At 56.7% G+C, this 17,248-nt stretch overlaps 9 protein-coding genes across 9 annotated transcripts; 5 read left to right on the top strand and 4 right to left on the bottom strand.

Annotated features, from left to right (window-relative positions):
* Nucleotides 1-307: 307 nt before the first annotated feature.
* On the bottom strand, nt 308-2,064 carry BAUCODRAFT_31706 (uncharacterized protein). Its single transcript, XM_007675445.1, has 4 exons — nt 1,760-2,064; nt 1,088-1,676; nt 504-1,024; nt 308-443 (listed from the first exon to the last, which is right to left on the bottom strand). Exons 1-4 carry the CDS (start codon nt 1,925-1,927, stop codon nt 414-416), a joined length of 1,308 nt encoding a protein of 435 aa, XP_007673635.1. The 5' UTR covers nt 1,928-2,064; the 3' UTR covers nt 308-413.
* Nucleotides 2,065-2,332: 268 nt separating this feature from the next.
* Nucleotides 2,333-3,093, top strand: BAUCODRAFT_401651 (uncharacterized protein). The gene has a single exon (XM_007676081.1). It carries the CDS (start codon nt 2,425-2,427, stop codon nt 2,857-2,859), a length of 435 nt encoding a protein of 144 aa, XP_007674271.1. The 5' UTR covers nt 2,333-2,424; the 3' UTR covers nt 2,860-3,093.
* On the top strand, nt 3,094-4,325 carry BAUCODRAFT_401652 (uncharacterized protein). The gene is made up of 2 exons (XM_007676080.1): nt 3,094-3,805; nt 3,862-4,325. Exons 1-2 carry the CDS (start codon nt 3,328-3,330, stop codon nt 4,308-4,310), a joined length of 927 nt encoding a protein of 308 aa, XP_007674270.1. The 5' UTR covers nt 3,094-3,327; the 3' UTR covers nt 4,311-4,325.
* Nucleotides 4,326-4,886: 561 nt separating this feature from the next.
* BAUCODRAFT_31703 (uncharacterized protein) lies at nt 4,887-6,925 on the bottom strand. Its single transcript, XM_007675444.1, has one exon. The coding sequence runs from the start codon at nt 6,808-6,810 to the stop codon at nt 5,185-5,187; it is 1,626 nt and encodes a 541-aa protein (XP_007673634.1). The 5' UTR covers nt 6,811-6,925; the 3' UTR covers nt 4,887-5,184.
* A 185-nt stretch (nt 6,926-7,110) lies between these two features.
* Nucleotides 7,111-8,926, top strand: BAUCODRAFT_31702 (uncharacterized protein). Its single transcript, XM_007675443.1, has 2 exons — nt 7,111-7,361; nt 7,418-8,926. The coding sequence occupies exons 1-2, from the start codon at nt 7,309-7,311 to the stop codon at nt 8,685-8,687; spliced, it is 1,323 nt and encodes a 440-aa protein (XP_007673633.1). The 5' UTR covers nt 7,111-7,308; the 3' UTR covers nt 8,688-8,926.
* A 221-nt stretch (nt 8,927-9,147) lies between these two features.
* BAUCODRAFT_120648 (uncharacterized protein) lies at nt 9,148-10,080 on the bottom strand (the record flags this gene model as incomplete). Its single annotated transcript, XM_007676079.1, has 1 exon — nt 9,148-10,080. One exon carries the CDS (start codon nt 10,078-10,080, stop codon nt 9,148-9,150), a length of 933 nt encoding a protein of 310 aa, XP_007674269.1.
* A 770-nt stretch (nt 10,081-10,850) lies between these two features.
* On the bottom strand, nt 10,851-13,322 carry BAUCODRAFT_573719 (uncharacterized protein; the record flags this gene model as incomplete). The annotated part of the gene is given in 3 exon segments (XM_007676078.1): nt 10,851-12,223; nt 12,238-12,831; nt 13,003-13,322. The coding sequence occupies 3 exon segments, from the start codon at nt 13,040-13,042 to the stop codon at nt 10,851-10,853; spliced, it is 2,007 nt and encodes a 668-aa protein (XP_007674268.1). The 5' UTR covers nt 13,043-13,322.
* Nucleotides 13,323-13,341: 19 nt separating this feature from the next.
* BAUCODRAFT_64763 (uncharacterized protein) lies at nt 13,342-15,888 on the top strand (the record flags this gene model as incomplete). Its single annotated transcript, XM_007675525.1, has 2 exons — nt 13,342-13,378; nt 13,463-15,888. 2 exons carry the CDS (start codon nt 13,342-13,344, stop codon nt 15,886-15,888), a joined length of 2,463 nt encoding a protein of 820 aa, XP_007673715.1.
* A 122-nt stretch (nt 15,889-16,010) lies between these two features.
* Nucleotides 16,011-17,165, top strand: BAUCODRAFT_401463 (uncharacterized protein). Its single transcript, XM_007676077.1, has one exon. It carries the CDS (start codon nt 16,132-16,134, stop codon nt 17,149-17,151), a length of 1,020 nt encoding a protein of 339 aa, XP_007674267.1. The 5' UTR covers nt 16,011-16,131; the 3' UTR covers nt 17,152-17,165.
* The last annotated feature ends 83 nt before the right edge of the window (nt 17,166-17,248 follow it).

Genomic DNA, 17,248 nt, shown 5'->3' with positions numbered 1-17,248 from the left:
ATTTGTACATGGTGAGTGTGAGAAGTCCACCACCGCCGCCCGCTCCAGCCGCCAGCACTTCGACAGCTCACATGCATCTTTCGTCAAGCTGCATCACGGCATTTGCTGACCCTGGGCTTTTGCCCTGCATACACTCCAGTCACCATACCTACGCGCTCAGATCTGCACCGAGATGGGATTATACCAATTCATTCTTGATCAATCAATCGCACGCTGGTACGAAGTACATATGGAGAAAAGCACGCTTGTCAGATTGTACAATGCAGCCCACTTTTGACGCCTCGCTGTCGCCGGTAGCATTCCTACGCCATCGCTCTCCCCTGCCTGCCTGCCTGTCTGCCAGCCTTCCAAATCGCAGTGATGAATGTGCAGCGCTGCGAACTACACACAAGACCGTGGTGTTGTTATGCCGCTTATGCCGATTGTGCTGGGGATTTGGGCACCTGGGAACTTCAGTCAGCACCATACATTTCCCCGCGAAGGATTTGTCAAAACAGCCTCACCTGAACCGGTCGCTCCGGGTAGTAAAAGTTCTCCTCCGGAACGCGTCCCCTCATGAACGCCGGCTCACTGCCCCGGACATAGATATCCTCGAACAGCACCTCCGGCGTCGGCTCCGGCGGCGCCATGGCTTCAGCGGCAGCCACCTCCTCATCCACATCCTGCCGCGCCTGCTTATCGATCCCCTTCAACTCCTCCTCGCTCGTAACCTCCCAATCCAACAACTTCTGCTTCAACCCGGCAATGGGATCATTCGTGCTCCTCATGCGCTGGATCTCCTCTCGTGTGCGGTACGTAGTACCCGGGTCGGACATGGAGTGGCCTCCATACCGGTACGTGACGTATTCGTAGACGAGCGGACCTTTGCCGGAGCGGCAGTACTCCTTGCCGTATTGCACGGCGGCCTTGACGGCGAGGACGTCCATGCCGTTGATCTTGAGACCCGGGATGTATTGCCCGCGCTTGTAGTAGTCCGTTAGGGCTGCGGCACGGTTGGCGGCGGTACCCATGCCGTATTTGTTGTCTTCAGAACATATTAGCACACGTCCACGCAGAGTTGGCGGTAGGGTAGATGGTGACGACTCACTCTCACACCCAAAGATAACCGGCAGATTCCACAACTTGGCCATATTGAACGCCTCAAACACCTGCCCCTGATTGCTGGCTCCGTCACCATACAACGCCAACGTCACATTCTCCTTCCCCTCGTACATATTCGCAAACGCAATGCCCGCACCCACCGGCACCTGCGCGCCGACAATGCCATTCCCGCCATAGAACCCGGTAGCAAACATATGCATGCTACCACCCTTACCATACGCAATCCCTTCTCTGCGTCCCAACAACTCACCAATAATACTCCTCACAGTGCCACCCCTCATCATTGCGAACCCGTGACACCGGTACGCAGTGATGACATGATCGCTCTTCTCGATCGCGTGCTCGATGCCCACCGCCACGGCTTCTTGGCCGGTGGATAGATGGCAGAAGCCGCGGATCTTCTTCTCCTTGTACAGACGGTCCGCGGCCATTTCCATGCGGCGCACGGCGACCATGTCGTAGTAGATTTGCTTGAGCTCGCGTTTGGTCGTGTTAAGGGTGTAGGGGGGCGGGTCGAGCTCATAGGTTTCGAAGGATTCGTCGGAGAGTTTCACTTGGAAGGGTTTGTCGTCTTCCTATGCAATGTAACAAGCACTCGGTCAGTAAAGGGACGGGAGGGGAGGGTCTCATCTGCGAGGTGGAATGGGAAGGGTCGTACAGCAGGAACATCCGCCTTCTCGGCATGACTGCTCGCGGCATCGGTGGTGACTGATCGTCTTGCTACCGCTACCGCTGGGCTGACGGCGGCTTTGAAGGGGGTTGCGGTTGCGGCGGCGTTGAATCGTGCTGGTGCCGCGAAGGCGCGCGGTACGAATTTAGACAACATCCTCGATTCGCCGCAATGAAGGTTAATGAAAGGAAGGTGATGAAGCGAAGGGCGGTCGCGTGGGAGATGAATGCGATGTGTAAGATGGATTTCCCGTGATCTGAGCTTCTGGTTGAGCTCCTTCCCTACGAAGCTCCGAAGATCAAGGGTCTGTGCTAGAAGAGTGTGCCGGGCCGATTGCACCGGTTTCCGAATTTAGCTGCGCTTAGACTTGCACCTCTTCTGACCTCACTTCACGCTGCATTTGGTCGATCTATCATCCTCGCCGCCAACATCGACGCTGCGCATACACATTCTTCCACTAAAGCGTGATGTAGCCTGTAGGGTGCGTACCTTGGCTGTCTAACGGGCGAAGTGATCCATGAGCGAAGGGTTGCTACAGGCTTGTAGGACGGTAGATTGCTGCTTCCTGGATAGATCGCTCTTTGATTGTCGCTAAGCAGCGGCTGTATAGCCGTACTCTCTACGAGTATCCTCGATGGCGAGCTCGAGAAGCAATGGGTCAAACCTCTCGCCTTATCTCCGCATGTCCAATCAGCTTGTCAAAGAGCGAGATGTTGGTGTCGGCTACTGCTCGAACACGTAGACGTTGCGGTCGATTGATTTGCTATTTGACCGACTGTGAGGAGATGCGCAGCAGACTTGCGATGCTGCAACACATTGAGGGCTGCGTCGCCAGCCACTCGGAAGTGCTGCGAGAATGGAAGTGCAGAGGGGATCTCCTCGCCTGCGGGTTGCAGAAGGTTAGTGAGGAACCGCATCCGCAATTTTTCCTTCAAGCTGATGGGAAGCACCTGTTCCAACCCTTAGTAGGTGCGATAATGCGATCTGAGTGGCTTTTCCGACAAATGTTAGATGTTAAGATCGTGACACCGACCTTGCTAGGGGAGAGGTCGGCTTATGGCAAGTCGGTAAGTACTGCATGGGTGTAAAAAAGTGATGCTGAAACTCAGCTTGCGACAAGAGCACGAAGGAGGCGACATGCATGCCCAGCAATGAGGAAAAAAGGAGCAAAACCTCAGATCATACACCGAAGTGTACTTTGCTCAGGGGGAAGCCTCCGCCGCGGAACGCAGACACGACTTTCATTACCCGGCAGTCCCAACCGAGCTACAATGCAAGATGCTATATGCGTCGTCCAGGCCCATCTTACGACAGGTCCATCAGCAAGAACATTCGCACGCAACTCCCGCCCGTCGTCATGACTCTGGTAGCTTATCAATATACGTGCGGTTAACCCCCAGAAAGTGCGATGCGACCAACATTCAGACCGACACGTGATGCATCACATGTGGCAGTAGCCGGTAAACTGGCCAGTCTTTTTTACGCACCGATATTCGATTGCAAACAAGTTTATATCCTTATTGCTAATGGCTGCCGAAGTGTAGCCGGGGGCGTGAATGACTGCTGCCTACGTAAGCGCGCACATGATGCCGACAGAGGTCGTGTGGCACACCCAATTCAACCCACGTTCACCCACACTTCATATCCATAACTATGAGTTGAAGCTCGCACCGCTCACCACACTCGCACACGCTGCCACAATGGAGCTACCGTATCGCACACGCGTTGAGAGGTGGATGCAAGATCAGCCGCCACCCGCCGTCGAGGCGTCGCAAGCACAAGCGGGACAACCTGAAGCTCAAGAAGCGGCTTTCGATAATGGGAGTGAGGCTGACACTGTTAAAGCGCCGTCGGAGGGTACATCCGCATCCTACACACCCCAGTTCACCCATGATGATGGAGAAGGAACCACGGAAAGCATAGCGTCCTGCACTGCAGACCACGTCTCTGATCGAAGTTCCGATGAGGAAAGCGAGTTCGACGGTTTCGGTGAAGTAGAAAATGATGAGGATCCAGTGGTAGGCAGTGATTTCAGTAAGCTTGTATACCGTGTTTGAATTTTATGGAAGCGCCCTGACGGAGATATCTAGGTCACTACACTGCGGAGCCCACCACAGACCCTGCCGATGATGATTATGCGGATGACAAGCCCATTCGTACTAAGTTTGGAGACAAGCTTCACCGCATGATGAACTTGCACAAGGCTGTCGGAGGTGAGCTTAGCGATCTTCTGGAGCGTCGCTTGCAGCCAAAGGCGATCGTAAGAGGTGTGTGGCAGACCAAGGACCTCTCCTCATGGGGCAACCATCTCCTGCGCGCCTACTGCCTTCTGTTCGCGCTGGACGTCACTGTCAAGGAGGTCAACGGGGTCTTGGGGTCGATCTTCGACAGACGCATGCTTAATACTAAAGGCGATCCTTCCCGCGAGGCCGCAACCAAGGCAGAGGTTCGCGAGGCATTCGAAACGTTCAGGCATATGGGCAGGAACTTTGTGGAGAAGCCAGAGCCGGCTGCTCAGGGGTTGTATTGGGCCAACTAACTGCTTCCCGTTACTTACAGGTGGAAAGGCTATACGACTGGACGTGGCCGATGTTCAGGAGGATGGATAAGACATTCGCGAGCACGTTCTGGTGGCAACTTGCAGGTGCTAGGAGCAGTCACGTGGGAAGGTGAGCGGATTGAGTCTGCGGTCGCAATACCGCTTGGCAAGTGGATGTAGGCGTTTACGTAGCCATGCCGAGCAATTCTCTGTCTACAGGGTGCGCAGTACTTCCAACGGCAAACTGTACCTACGTTTGCACCATAGTAAGCGACCCAGATGAGGCGATGCCAGTGTAGTATACTACGTACGGAAGGTTTGCTCGTATTCGCAACTCTGCCGCTTCATTGCCTGCCTTGATCGAAGAGCGAGACAGCGCAGCAGTGATCTGGAGGCACGTTCACTGGTTGGTTTCCAACCGTGTGCATCATCAACCTTGAAACTGGAACCAGATGTTGCTGGTTTGGACCGAACCGTCATCGATCTCGTGACCGAATTCGAACGTCTTCAACCGGAACTAAACCACTACCACTGAACCTGGAGCTGCGGAAAACAAGAAGACTTTGGCAAAAGACAACAACATACACCGATTCACTAGTTAAGGTATTTCTATGCCAGGTTCGCCGTAAGCATGCGTCTTTCCGCGACCATTACGTGCCGCAGAAGGTGACTGCACGTTCGCGATCGCAGAACAACATGAAGACACAACGCATCCATCATACGAACAAATTCATCGCAGGGTTGTCATGCATTTATTTCCACCCCGAACGCCATGCTAAACCCTATCCATCAAAATCAATCAACACCATGCAGCTCCAGCCTGTACGCTTCAAGCGGTGCAAGAGATCGCGCGTGCGAAGCTGGCGAGAGGACACTACGTCTGCCGTGGCCTCTTAGACGCACCGCCGCCGCCGTGCCCCGCCGTTCCATTCGCACGACCTACTGCCATCTCTTCGTCCTCATCCTCCCCATCATCCTCCTCATCAATGACCTTCCGCTTCTTCTTCTTCTTCTTCTGCTGTCCCTTGGCTGCCCTCAGCCCAACCTCATCATCCTCTCCCCCACCCACCTCCCCCTCCCCCCTCTCTCCCTCCACCATCTCATCCCTCCCCAGCTTCTCCAACATCCTCGCATACCCCTCCACAACCCCCTCAACCGCCGCCTCCAACCTCTCCACCCGCTCCCCCCGCTCCACCTGCACCAACACCTCGCGATTAAACACGTACAACCGCTCCTTCACGTACAGCCTCCAAAAGTAATACGCCCGATCCCGTTCATTCTTACTCTTCTCTTTCCGCGTGATACGATTTCGCGACCGGTGCGGGGGTGGGATGAGGGAGAGGGTGTGCATTTCCACCAGTCGATCGAACTGTCGTTTCTCGAGCTTCGTTTGCGCGCGGATGCCGTCGAGTGTGGTGGGGGCGGGAGGGGTGATGATGAGGTGTGTGGGTATTGGTTCGGTTGGTAGGAGGCGGTCGGCGGGGATGTCGGTGTTGATGCGGAGGTTGAGGAATTCCGGGACCGTGGAGCGAAGGCGGAGTAAGTCGCAGCGGTCGCGTAGGTCGTCGAAGGCTTCGTTGGGGTCTTCGACGGTGAATTCGCGGATGTTGGGGGAGGAGGTGAGGTGGGTGTAGATTGTGTTGTAGAGGTGCTTGCCGTGGTCGTTGCCTTGGAACGGGGGTAGGATGAGGAATTGAGATAGGCGTTCGCGGCTTGGTAAGTCGAGGGGGCTTTGTCGGTCGGTCATGCTTTGGTCTGGCTGGTTTGATTGGTGGAGGAGTGTGTCGAGTGGAACATCGTCTAGTAAGCGCTTCTCGCTTTCGCTGGGGTGGTTTCGGTCGGGTAGGGTGAAGACGCGGTAGGATGTCCCGAAGCCGACGAGAGTGTAGGGTGAGGTGTTTGGTGCTGGCTTGCTGTCGGTGCGGTAGAGGAGGAAGATCTTCCATCGCTGCGTCGACCAGTCTTGCTCGAGCTGTAGCACACTGCCTCCTTCGATGAACATGGGCACTAGGATTTGCATGTTCTCCAGCACCCTCCTCGCCTCTGGGTCGGCTAAGCTGGCGCATCGGATCTCATACCTCTCCCCATCCTTGACATACGCGTGTATCTCCTCGCCCGGCGGCGTCCAGTCCGCTCCCGTCCCCTCCCTCAGCAGCTTCGCATTCCGCCCATCGAGCGCCTCATCAGGCAAGTAACCCCTCAATGCCGCCTTGATATCCGTGGGTCGTATACTCTCGCTCTGCGCCGGAAACACTTTGCCATGGTGTATGCTGAGGCTCGGTCGCATATCATGTGCCGCAAATAACAGATCGATGGAGAGGTCATGGTAGCCAAAGATGGCCTCTTCCTCGCCGAAGAACTCGTAAGTGAACTCTGGAAGGAAGGTGGCGATGTTGCGATCGCCCTTGCGGATGTGGAGAGTGAAGCAGTCTTTGCTGTTGGCCGACCACTCTTCCACTTGGGCTTGGATCTCGGCGGTGAGCTCGTCGTCGCCGTCCATCGCGAAGCAGAGCAAGATAGCAGGCAGCCAACGGTTGAGTATTGTTTGGTTCACGCAGTATATTGACAATGTTGGCCTTAATGCGTGGATGGGCGGCTAATCAACGATGAGTAAGACGAAAGGTGCACACATACATTGAACGCGACTGAGACGCGACGACGGCTGGTCTGTGCGGAAGAGGCTTGTGTCCAGCTCAAGCCTCAGCCAGCCAAACGCCCAGGGGAAGGAGCACAGGGTCCCGTCTCCCGAGGGGTTTGCTTCCAAGGGGTCCCGATAAGGCTGAAGATTATAAGCTTCCACCTCCCAAGCTTTCAACTGCTTCGCTTCGCTTCGAACTCTGCTACTCTGATTATATTTATTATCGAACGGTGTGGTGGGGATGTTGGTCAACGCTCGGTGATGGCCCGTGACAGCTGGAGCAGACGACGACGACGACGACGTGAAGACATTCACTACAACCCTCGCACATAGCGGCTGAGGAGCAACTACTCGCCCACGATGGAGGAGGGAGTCTTCACTCTGGTGTTGCTATGTGTTGTAATGGCATGCGCGTAAGTTGCTTCGCTCCTTCCCACTCTAACCACGCTCTTTCTAATTCTTATGGCAGCTCCTTCCTCGCCGGTGCACTCCCACTCTCCTTCTCCCTCACATCACGACAACTCCGCCTCATGACCGCTCTTGGCACGGGAGTGCTGGTGGGAACGGCTCTGATCGTCATCATCCCCGAAGGCATCGAGACGCTCTACAGTGCGGATGGCAGCACACACAGCCACAGCCACAGCCGCATGAAACGATCACTCACAACGGGCGGACCGGTCGTCTGGACGCCCGACATTCGAATCACCCACAAATTCACCGACTGGCAGAGATTCGGCCCGCCGGTCGCGGATGCCACGGGGAACCGTCTCGACGTCCACGCCGTCAACCCCACACGCGAAGACGACGTCTCCGCTCCCGACTCGATACCGAACAACGAAGGCACGACCCCCGATCAGAACACCTACTCACCCCCCCGCAGCGACCCGCACGCCTGGGTGGGCATCTCCCTCATCACCGGCTTCATCCTGATGTACCTCATCGACACTCTCCCCCGCCACATCACCACCCACTCCCCCTCCCCACCCCGCCGCTTCTCCATCAGCCTCAACTCCTTCAGCTTCAACCGCCCCCGCACCTCCACCTCCGACACCGCCTCCCTCTCCACCCCCACAACCGACACCTTCTCCTCCAGCGATCCGCATCCGCACCCGCACCCACACCACCACGCCAACACCCAAGCGTCTTCGACCACCGTCGGCCTAGTAATCCACGCCGTGGCCGACGGAATCGCCCTCGGAGCCTCGACCACCACCACCACCACCTCTAATACCCAAAACCTAACCTTCATCATCTTCCTCGCCCTCATGATCCACAAAGCCCCCGCCGCCTTCGGCCTCACCGCCGTCCTGCTCAAACAAGGCCTTTCAAAGCGGATGGCCCGCTTCCACCTCCTCATCTTCTCCTGCGCCGCTCCCGCCGGCGCTGTACTCACCTGGACACTCATCCGACTCGGCGGGTACTCCCCCGCCGTGTTAGGAGAAAGCGCGAGCGCGGAGTTCGCAACGGGCGTGTTGTTGCTGTTTAGCGCGGGCACGTTTTTGTATGTTGCGGTGCACACGATGCAAGAGAGCGGGTCGGGGCATGAGCATGTGCACGTTGCGGGGAATGGGTACTTGGGGGTGCCGGGGACGGAGATGGGGATGGATGGGATGGAGGCTGGGATGTATGGACAACCGGTTCTGCCGGTGAAGCGAGAAGGGCCGGAGTTGGTGGAGACGCTTGTTACGGTGGGAGGGATGTTGTTACCGCTTCTGACGCAGTGGGGGCATGCGCATTAACATTACCATTACAATTTGCACTTTGGCCAGTCTTCTGCAGTGCGTTCAAGCGGTTACATTTGAATCCCACACCAATATGCACGTCCACCTTTCCATACTCCCCCAGTACCTCTAACACCCCTCAAGTAGCATCGCCGTGCCCATTACAGCGTCACGACCAACTTCCCCGCACTAACCCTCCCCTCCTTCAACCTCTCACAAGCCGTCTGCACAAACTCCAAACCCCTGCCCACCACCACCGGATCAGGCTTACACGCAAACCTCCCCTCCGCCAAGGCCTTTGGCAAGAAGTCCTCGAACATCGCCTTCCCGACTCCATGATCGCCCGCTTTGACGAGGGTGAAACGGTGGGTGATGCCGTGGCGGAGTCTGAGAAGGAGAAAGAGAGAGAGTCAGCTGGCTATACACTGAGTATGATAGGAGGGGAGGAAGGGCGTTGAATTGTACAGTGCCGGTCTGCTCACCCTTTGATTGCCATGGCCGAATTCCAATAAATCATCCAAGCTATAAACCGCGGGAAGACGAAACTCTTCGGCATCGGCGTGGGAAAGGTGAAGGAGACCATGGCGATGAACCTCTTCCTGTTCGCCTTCATCTTCACTTGGTCGGTGCGGGCGAGGACGTCCATGCACCTGTCCACGCCTCCGTTCCCGATCGCCACCGCGCCCGCGCAGAGTTTGCCTTGGAAGGCTTTGGCGATATCGGCGACGCAGGTGGGGGAGTTGTAGTCGAAGCACGCTCCCGCTCCGAGGGATTGGCAGTAAGAGTTGTTGCGCGGCGAGCAAGTGGTGATGACGTCGTAGCCCGCCGCGGTGGCGAGTTGGATGGCGTTGGAGCCTACGCTTGTGCTGCCGCCCCAGATCAACAAGGTTTCGTTCTTCTTCTTCTTCTCCTCCGCTTGAGCGCCGTTGGAGGGTGGATAGGGGAGGGCGAGTTGGTCTTTTTGGAATAAAGCTGCTGCGGCGGTGGAGAGACCGAGGGGGATGACGGCCGCTTGTTCGTAGGACAGACTATCCGGGATCGGACTCGTATGCTCCGCCATAGTAACAACGTACTCCTGAAACCCGCCCTCCGCATTCCGATTCCGCTCCTTGTCAGCCCCGAACGCACACCCCACCACCCGATCCCCGACGTGAAACCGCGTCACTCCCTTCCCTACTTCGACGACTTCACCACTCACGTCGAAGCCGAAGACGGCCGGGTATTTGATGTGGGTGAACATGAAGGTGCCGAAGTCCGGGAGCATGTGGTCGACCGGGTTGACGGCGAGGGCGTGGGTGCGGATGACGAGTTCGCCGGCGCAAGGTTGGGTGTAGGGGGCGGGGGAGACGGTGAAGGGGAGGTGTTTGCCTGGGGCTGGACAGAAGGCTGCGTGGTTTGTCGATGGGGCCATTATTGTTGGGGTGTGCAAGAGAAGAGAAATGGAGAAGAGCTTCAGAAAGACAAGGAGGTGGTGAGATGTGGTGTTTTTCAGTGTTCAGGTTGTGATTCTTGGTCCTTTCCAACTTCTTCTTGCTCGACCGGATGTGTATGAGGTCAAACGTGTGGTACGAGAGAAAAGCGACATGAGCGGAGGGATGGATATATATGAAGAGTACTACACCTAGTACTCTACTTACCATTCTCGCATATGGGCAGTGTTACATATCTACTGTCACGGCGGCATATTGCACCGAACGCGTTCTGGTATGTGGCTTGGATGCGATACCAGCTGGGAATTGATTGCGAAGTGTAGCGCGTGGATCGAAGCTTGGGCCACTTTTCTGCGCAATCGTGCAGCCAGTCTAACCTGATCTCGTACTCACTGCTCCAAACGTTCCTCCGCTTCGCCTGCGAACACCGGCTTACATACACAATGTCCGGTGCTCTGCCTGTACCGCTCACATAGTTGGTAACAGCCCGCCCCGAAGACGGCCGTATAGCAACAATATTCATTACTGATCACTCCCACGGTGACCTTCTCCTCAGCAACCTCACCGTCCGAAAACTGTCAGCCACACATGCCAACGGCCTTCGACAACTACGCCGCAAAGTCGCGAAATCCATCTTCGCCGACTCGGCAACACTCTGCCTCAATCTGCCCACCACCACAACGTTGCCTACCATTCGTCCACTGTCGCACCAGCCCATCGTACCAGACATTGCTAAATCCTCGCCGTCCGCCTAAAACGTCGTCTGCGCCAACCTCGAAGCGGCGTTCCTAGCATCCACCCGATCGGCATCATCGTCCTCCTCAACCTTCGTCAAACTACTGACACTACTCGTACCCCTCTTCCGCCCCTTCACCGCACCCTCCGCCCCACCCTCTTCCGCCTCCTCCTCGCCTTCTTCAGGTACCGTCTGCCCCGCGACGAAACTCCCGGAGATGCTTCGGTTGAGCCCGTCCGGCCGTCTGGGTACGCCGGACCAGGCGTCGCCTTTTGGTCCCTGCGAGGACGCCATGCTAGTGCGTCTTACGACTGGATGAGCTTCCCTTCCGAGTCGGCTCAGACCACCCGAGGCGTCAATGTTGCGGACATCATGGCGGACTTGCTCCAAAGTGGCGAGGGTGCGGCGCTCGGCCTCGATCTCACGAATCACGTACTCGCGGATGCTGGCACGCATGTCGGCGGCCGTGCGGGCGAACCATTTCCGCTTCTCCACTAGTAGGTTAGCAGTCACGCGCTGCGTCTTCTGCATCAGGTAGGATTCGTGACTGCGTGCTTCGTCCAGGGCGGAGATGGCCTCGTCGACTTTGTCACGCTTGACGCTGGATGAGGCTTTGAGGCGGTCCGCGGCGGCCAGCTTGGCGCGAGTGGACTGTTGGGCTTGGATAAGCTCGCGCAGAAGGATGTGCCGATTCGTGAGCGTCTCCTTCACGATCAAGGCGTCGCTGCTGTGGTACGCGAGGGGGTCGGAAAGCGTCGCCGCTTCCGCCGTCCCTTGCGCGGCATGAAAGTCGCCGGTCGATTGGATGACCCTGCCCAGCTTGCGGTAAGCATTGCCAAGTCCAGGATGCGTCTCTTGTGCCGTGAGTGAAGCCAGTTTGATGCCTAGATCCGACTCCGCAACGCCAAGTGAGCGCCTATGCCGGACAACCTTGTCCAGTTTCTGCTGGCTGTCCATCGCGCCGAGGTAGAACGCTTTCACGATCGGCCTGCTCTCAAGCAGCTCCGGCGTGTCGTCTGGCGGCGGCGCGAACTGCTTGAGCATCTTTCGCCGTACACCCGTCGCCGGCTGCCGTTTCCGCACAACCGGCGAGTAGCCGAAGTCGGACTCGACGAAGAACACCATCTCCTCGTCTCGCATGAGCACGTCGTTACTGCAGACTACGTTTAGCCATCTCTGCATCGCAGCTTTAGTGCGTGCTTCATCTTCGTCCGTTCCCATTCCGGCGCTCGAAGACGGTGGTGGCACAGCGGGAACCAAAGCTTCTGGGTTGGAGGCCACGAGATGATTGGCAAGTTTCTCGAACTCGGAGTGCGTGCGGCGGATGTCTCGGAACTGGGTGGTCCTGAACTTGGGCAGGTTGGTCTGGTGGTCAATGTCAGCCAAGACTTTCGCAGCTTACTTACATTCATGAGGTCGTAGATCTTGCATACGTAGACATCGAAGCGCAGAATCGGGTCCTTCTTCCCCGTCCTCTCCAGCCCTGTGATCTTGGCCTGGAGTTTGTACTGCGGCACGTGCTGCTGCCGTGTCTGTTGTTGGTGCGGTGGCATGTTGTGGTAGCGAGTCGAGTGTGGACGTCTGCCCTCTTCGGCAGCCATCCGGTCTTGGCCCGGGCCGTATTGCTGCTGCTGCTGCTGCTGCTGTTGCTGGTAATGCCACTGCTGTTGCTGCTCGGGCGACCACGACCCAGGCTGTTGCTGCTGCTGATACGCATGCCCCTGTTGCTGGGCCTGTGCTTGAGTGCCATTGGCACCATGCTCCTCCCGCTGATGCTCCGGCATGGCAGGCCCAGGTAGATCATGTCGCGGACCGCTCCCACCAGGCCCGTCGCCAAAGCTCGTCCTGTTCGCCTCCGGGCTACTGGCCCACGGACTCTGCCCTCCTCCCGTACTATAATCCATGGTAGGCTGATTGGGGTCTCTCAAGGCACCCTCATAGAAAGCGCGCTCGGACTGGCGTCGCTGGAAGCGGAGGTTGGACGGTGTGCGTGCAACTGGTGCTTTACTATTAGTACTCGATCCCGCTTCGTCACGTGTGTAGGGATGGGTCATGGCGGAAGAGGCATGATGAGGGAGGTGGAAGGGTACGGTAGTGTCGCTGCTGCAGCTTGGCTTTGGGCTGCCCGCACCGTTGTCCATGATCCCCGAAAAGCGTAAAGACTCACCTCTATCTTTATTCCTTTGCCTGTCGATAGCACTGCGCATTCGATGAATTGCTGGTGAGGGACTGTTCAGCTGTTCATGGGATGATCTTGAGATGGGCGCGGCAACGATACGCACGAAGGATCACTCAAGGCGAATGCTCTTGGCCGCGTAGGCTTCTTTCAACCTCATCTCGAAGCCATGCGCCACTTCAGCGGCAAGATGCGGCGAAAGCTGCCCTGGACAGAACAAGAAACATTGGAATCATAGCACACATCGATGCCGTATGTTTCAGATTCCGAAGGTAGCGACTACATGCTCACCTCGACGGCGTCCAGGGCAAAACCACCACGACAGAGCGTATGCTGTATTACAGTGGCTATACTAGGCGAATAGGAGGTACTGTATGAACCCGTTGTTTCCTTCTCACTCCCATGAACTGCTGCTTCACGGCAATCTTTAGTCTTGACTGACCGCTTTCAGATGTCGACGAAGGCAGCACCGTCACTGACTTCTTGCCTGCTGAACGCGCACGAGGAATAACGATTCAGTCCGCTGCAATCTCGTTCTCCTGGCCACCGTCCCCGCACCATCGATGGATCCCGGACAGCACTCCAGAGAAGGCTCAGCAGCCACGACACTTGACACCCCACAACGTTAACCTTATCGACACGCCTGGACATGCCGACTTTACGTTCGAAGTCCTGCGTTCACTCCGAGTGCTTGACGGCGCGGTCTGCATCCTTGACGGCGTAGCGGGCGTGGAAGCGCAAACCGAAAAGGTGTGGTCGCAAGCTTCCGCCTACCAGATTCCCAGGCTTGTCTATGTCAACAAACTCGACCGAGATGGTGCAGCTTTCGGTAAGACCGTCAAGGAGGTTGGGGTTAGGCTTAACGTCTGGCCGGCTGTCTGTTCGATCCCATGGTGGAGCAGTGAAGGCTCCCTGAGGGGGCTGGGCGATGTGATCAATCTTCGAGGCCTTAGTTATGCTTCGGGCGGAGACGGTAAGCAAGTCGATGTGTTTGCTCTCGAGCAGTTAAGTGCGGTTGACGCTGAGCTAGCCAAGGAGTTGAGCAAGGCGAGGATTGCGCTTGTCGAGCTACTTGCCGAACATGATGAGGAAATGGTGGAGAAGTACCTCGAAGTAGACGAGGATCATCTCGCGATCCCTCCTACGCACATTGTTGCAAGCTTACGGAGATGCATCCTTCATCATCCACAGCAGGTCACTCCTGTCTTTGCCGGAGCTAGTTTCCGCAATGTTGGCGTGCAGCCGCTGTTAGACGCTGTCGTTGACCTGCTACCATCACCGCACGAGCGACCAGATCCAGAAATCAGTCTTGGGCACGGTGTGAGAGGCGGCCTCTCAGCTTTCCTCTCCGGTGATCTAGTAGCAGCAGCGAGCCCAGACCGCTCTCAGACCGCTTCAAAAGCTATCAGCAAAACCAAAGCCACCTATGCCTTACAAAGCGTTGAGTCATGCGCACTCGCGTTCAAAGTGGTCGCCGATCCCAAACGTGGCGTCCTCGTCTACGTGCGCGTCTACTCCGGAGCGATTAACAGAAACGCACCGCTATGGAATACCAGTCTCAGTACGACAGAGCGAGCGCAGAAGCTACTGAAGATGTACGCCAACGATGCCATGGACATCGACTCTATCCCCACGGGTCAGATCGGCGTCATCCCGGGCCTCAAATTTGCACGCACTGGCGACACCCTCGTTTCTTACACCGGCGCCAATCCGAAGACCGGCCCTCCGGCTCCAATTAACAACCTACAGCTCCGTCCGATCAATGTGCCCCCGCCCGTGTTCTTCGTGAGTGTCGAGCCGCAGAGTCTGGCTGAGGAGAAACACATCAAGGAAAGCCTGGCGTTACTGCTTCGCGAAGACCCTAGCTTGCATGTCAGCCAAGACGAAGAGAGCGGGCAGACGCATTTGGCAGGCATGGGTGAGCTACACCTCGAGATCGCGCGGGATCGACTTGTCGCGGATCTGAAAGCGAAGGCGAGGATTGGCAGCATTGAGATTGGATATCGCGAGGCTATCACTGCGGCCAGTGGCGAGCTGACCGAAGTCTTCGACCGCGACGTCGGCGGTAGGAGCTCGAAAGCTGCTTGTACCGCTTCCGTCGAGCCCGCCGCTGAGGGAACGCTAGAAGCAAAAGTCGAGCAGATTCGTATCTACGAGCTGGCAGACAACAATCGCTTGGTGGTTTCCACACCAACGCTCGGGGCGGATGGCTCGTCAGTTGTGGAAGAGCAGCCAGGTCTCCCAGAGCAGTTACCCTTGTCGGCAATACTGCAGGCTATACAGAACGGAACGTCTGCCGCCTTCGCCCGCGGCCCAGCTCATGGTTATCCGATGCACTCGACACAGGTCAACATAACGTTCGACCCGGCGAAGCATGTCTTCGCAAACACTACGGCTGCGGCGATCTCTTCTGCTGCTCGCCTTACGATTCAGCAAGCACTCAAGGACAGTTCAAAGCGGTCAGAGACCGTGATGATGGAGCCGGTGATGCTCGTCACCATCAGTGTAGATGAGGACACGCTAGGCTCAGTGGTCCACGACATCTCGAGTGCCCGAGGTGGGAATGTGGTCTCTCTTGGTTCGGAGACGGCAGACCCATCGTCGCAAGCGTTAACAGTGATTGACATCAATAAGATCTATGCTCCACCAGATCCATTTGCAGGCGGACATGCGAGCGGAAATGCTAATGCAGCGATTGGAGACGCCAAGCAGATCGTGGCTCGTGTGCCGCTGAAGGAGATGGTTGGATATCTGAAGCATTTACGCTCGCTGACGGGCGGAAGAGGCACCTTTACCATGGTTGTGGATCGCTTTGAGAGGATGAGTGCGCAGAGGATGAGGGCTGTGCTGAACGAGCTGAGAGGGGATCATGACTGAGATGTGCATCGACCACGCTCGCCTCCGCGGGCTACGGTGTCCAGGTTCGGTAGCCACGCGATGGGAAGCTCTGGAAACTCTTCGCCGGAGCCGAATGGCAACCAGGACGAATAGCGGTCTAATGCAGAGCGACGGCCAGCGTCTGCCGAAACCCCGCATTTGATGGACGCCGGCTTCAACGAACAATCTAAATAAGTTATTGATATAACCTCCTGTCACACCTCGAATGGTCGGGCTGCGATAATGACTACGCGTCTGCCGTCGCCGGAGGAGCTTGACAAGCTTTCAAACATCGACCAGGAGATTGCGGAGAAGCTACAATTCATCCCACAGTTGTGGCAGCCCAGCGCAGACCAGGACCCGGCAGAGGTCATTCGATCAATTCGCGCTCAGAGAGAGGCCTTACCACACGTACCTGCTCCAAAAGGCGTCCTGGAAACACAAGCCACCTACAAAGCGCGAGATGGCACAACCCTGCGGATGTGCGTTTATAGTCCTGCAAGCTCCGTCAACAAGCCTAGGCCGCTGTTTGTCTGGTACTTCGGCGGAGGAGGCTGCATTGGCGTCCCGGAGCACCAGATCATCTGTCGGAATGCTGTTCTGGATCATGGCTGCATTGCCGTTGCTCCACAGTACCGGTTGGCGCCAGAGTACAAGTACCCTTACCAGGTCAACGACAGCTGGGATGCCTTGAAGCACATTACGGCACACGCTGGTGACTTCAGCGCCGATCCGTCAGCAGGCTTTGTGCTGGGTGGGGAGAGTGCGGGTGCAGTCATAGCGGCGCCTTTGGCGCTCAAGGCTCGCGATGAGGCGCTGCAGCCGCCTTTGACCGGCATCTTCCTGACAGTGGGATCGTACTTCGACCCGAACAGTGTTCCGGATCAGTACAAGTCGACTTACCGCTCTCGATACGATGAGGCGTGTTTGAACGCGCCCCTGCTTAGCAAGACAATGAAAGCCATCTTTGATACGTGCCTACAGGGTGACTTCAGCTCGCCCATGTTCAAGGCAGCATTGTGGCCCAGTGGACATGCGCGGCTGCCGAAGACATATCTGCAAAGTTGTGGGATGGACATTAACCGAGACGAAGGTATCTGCTACAACGACGTTCTGTCAAAGGCGGGTGTTGAGACGAAGCTCGATGTGTATCCGGGATGCCCGCACTGCTTCTGGTATCTGTTTCCCAACATAACACAAGGCGTGAAGTGGAAGGAAGATACCCGGAAGGGCCTTGGGTGGCTGTTTGAGAGGCAAATGTAGTAAGTTCGTAAAGACAAAAAGTCTCCGCTCAATGTGTGTACAAGTCCACTCGATTTATGATTGGTGTGCCTGAGAGCGAAACTAGCGGCTGTCTCCG

This window comes from Baudoinia panamericana (assembly GCF_000338955.1).
Source record: "Baudoinia panamericana UAMH 10762 unplaced genomic scaffold BAUCOscaffold_3, whole genome shotgun sequence".
Classification (NCBI taxonomy): domain Eukaryota; kingdom Fungi; phylum Ascomycota; class Dothideomycetes; order Mycosphaerellales; family Teratosphaeriaceae; genus Baudoinia; species Baudoinia panamericana.
This window is presented reverse-complemented; position numbering and strand designations above follow the sequence as displayed.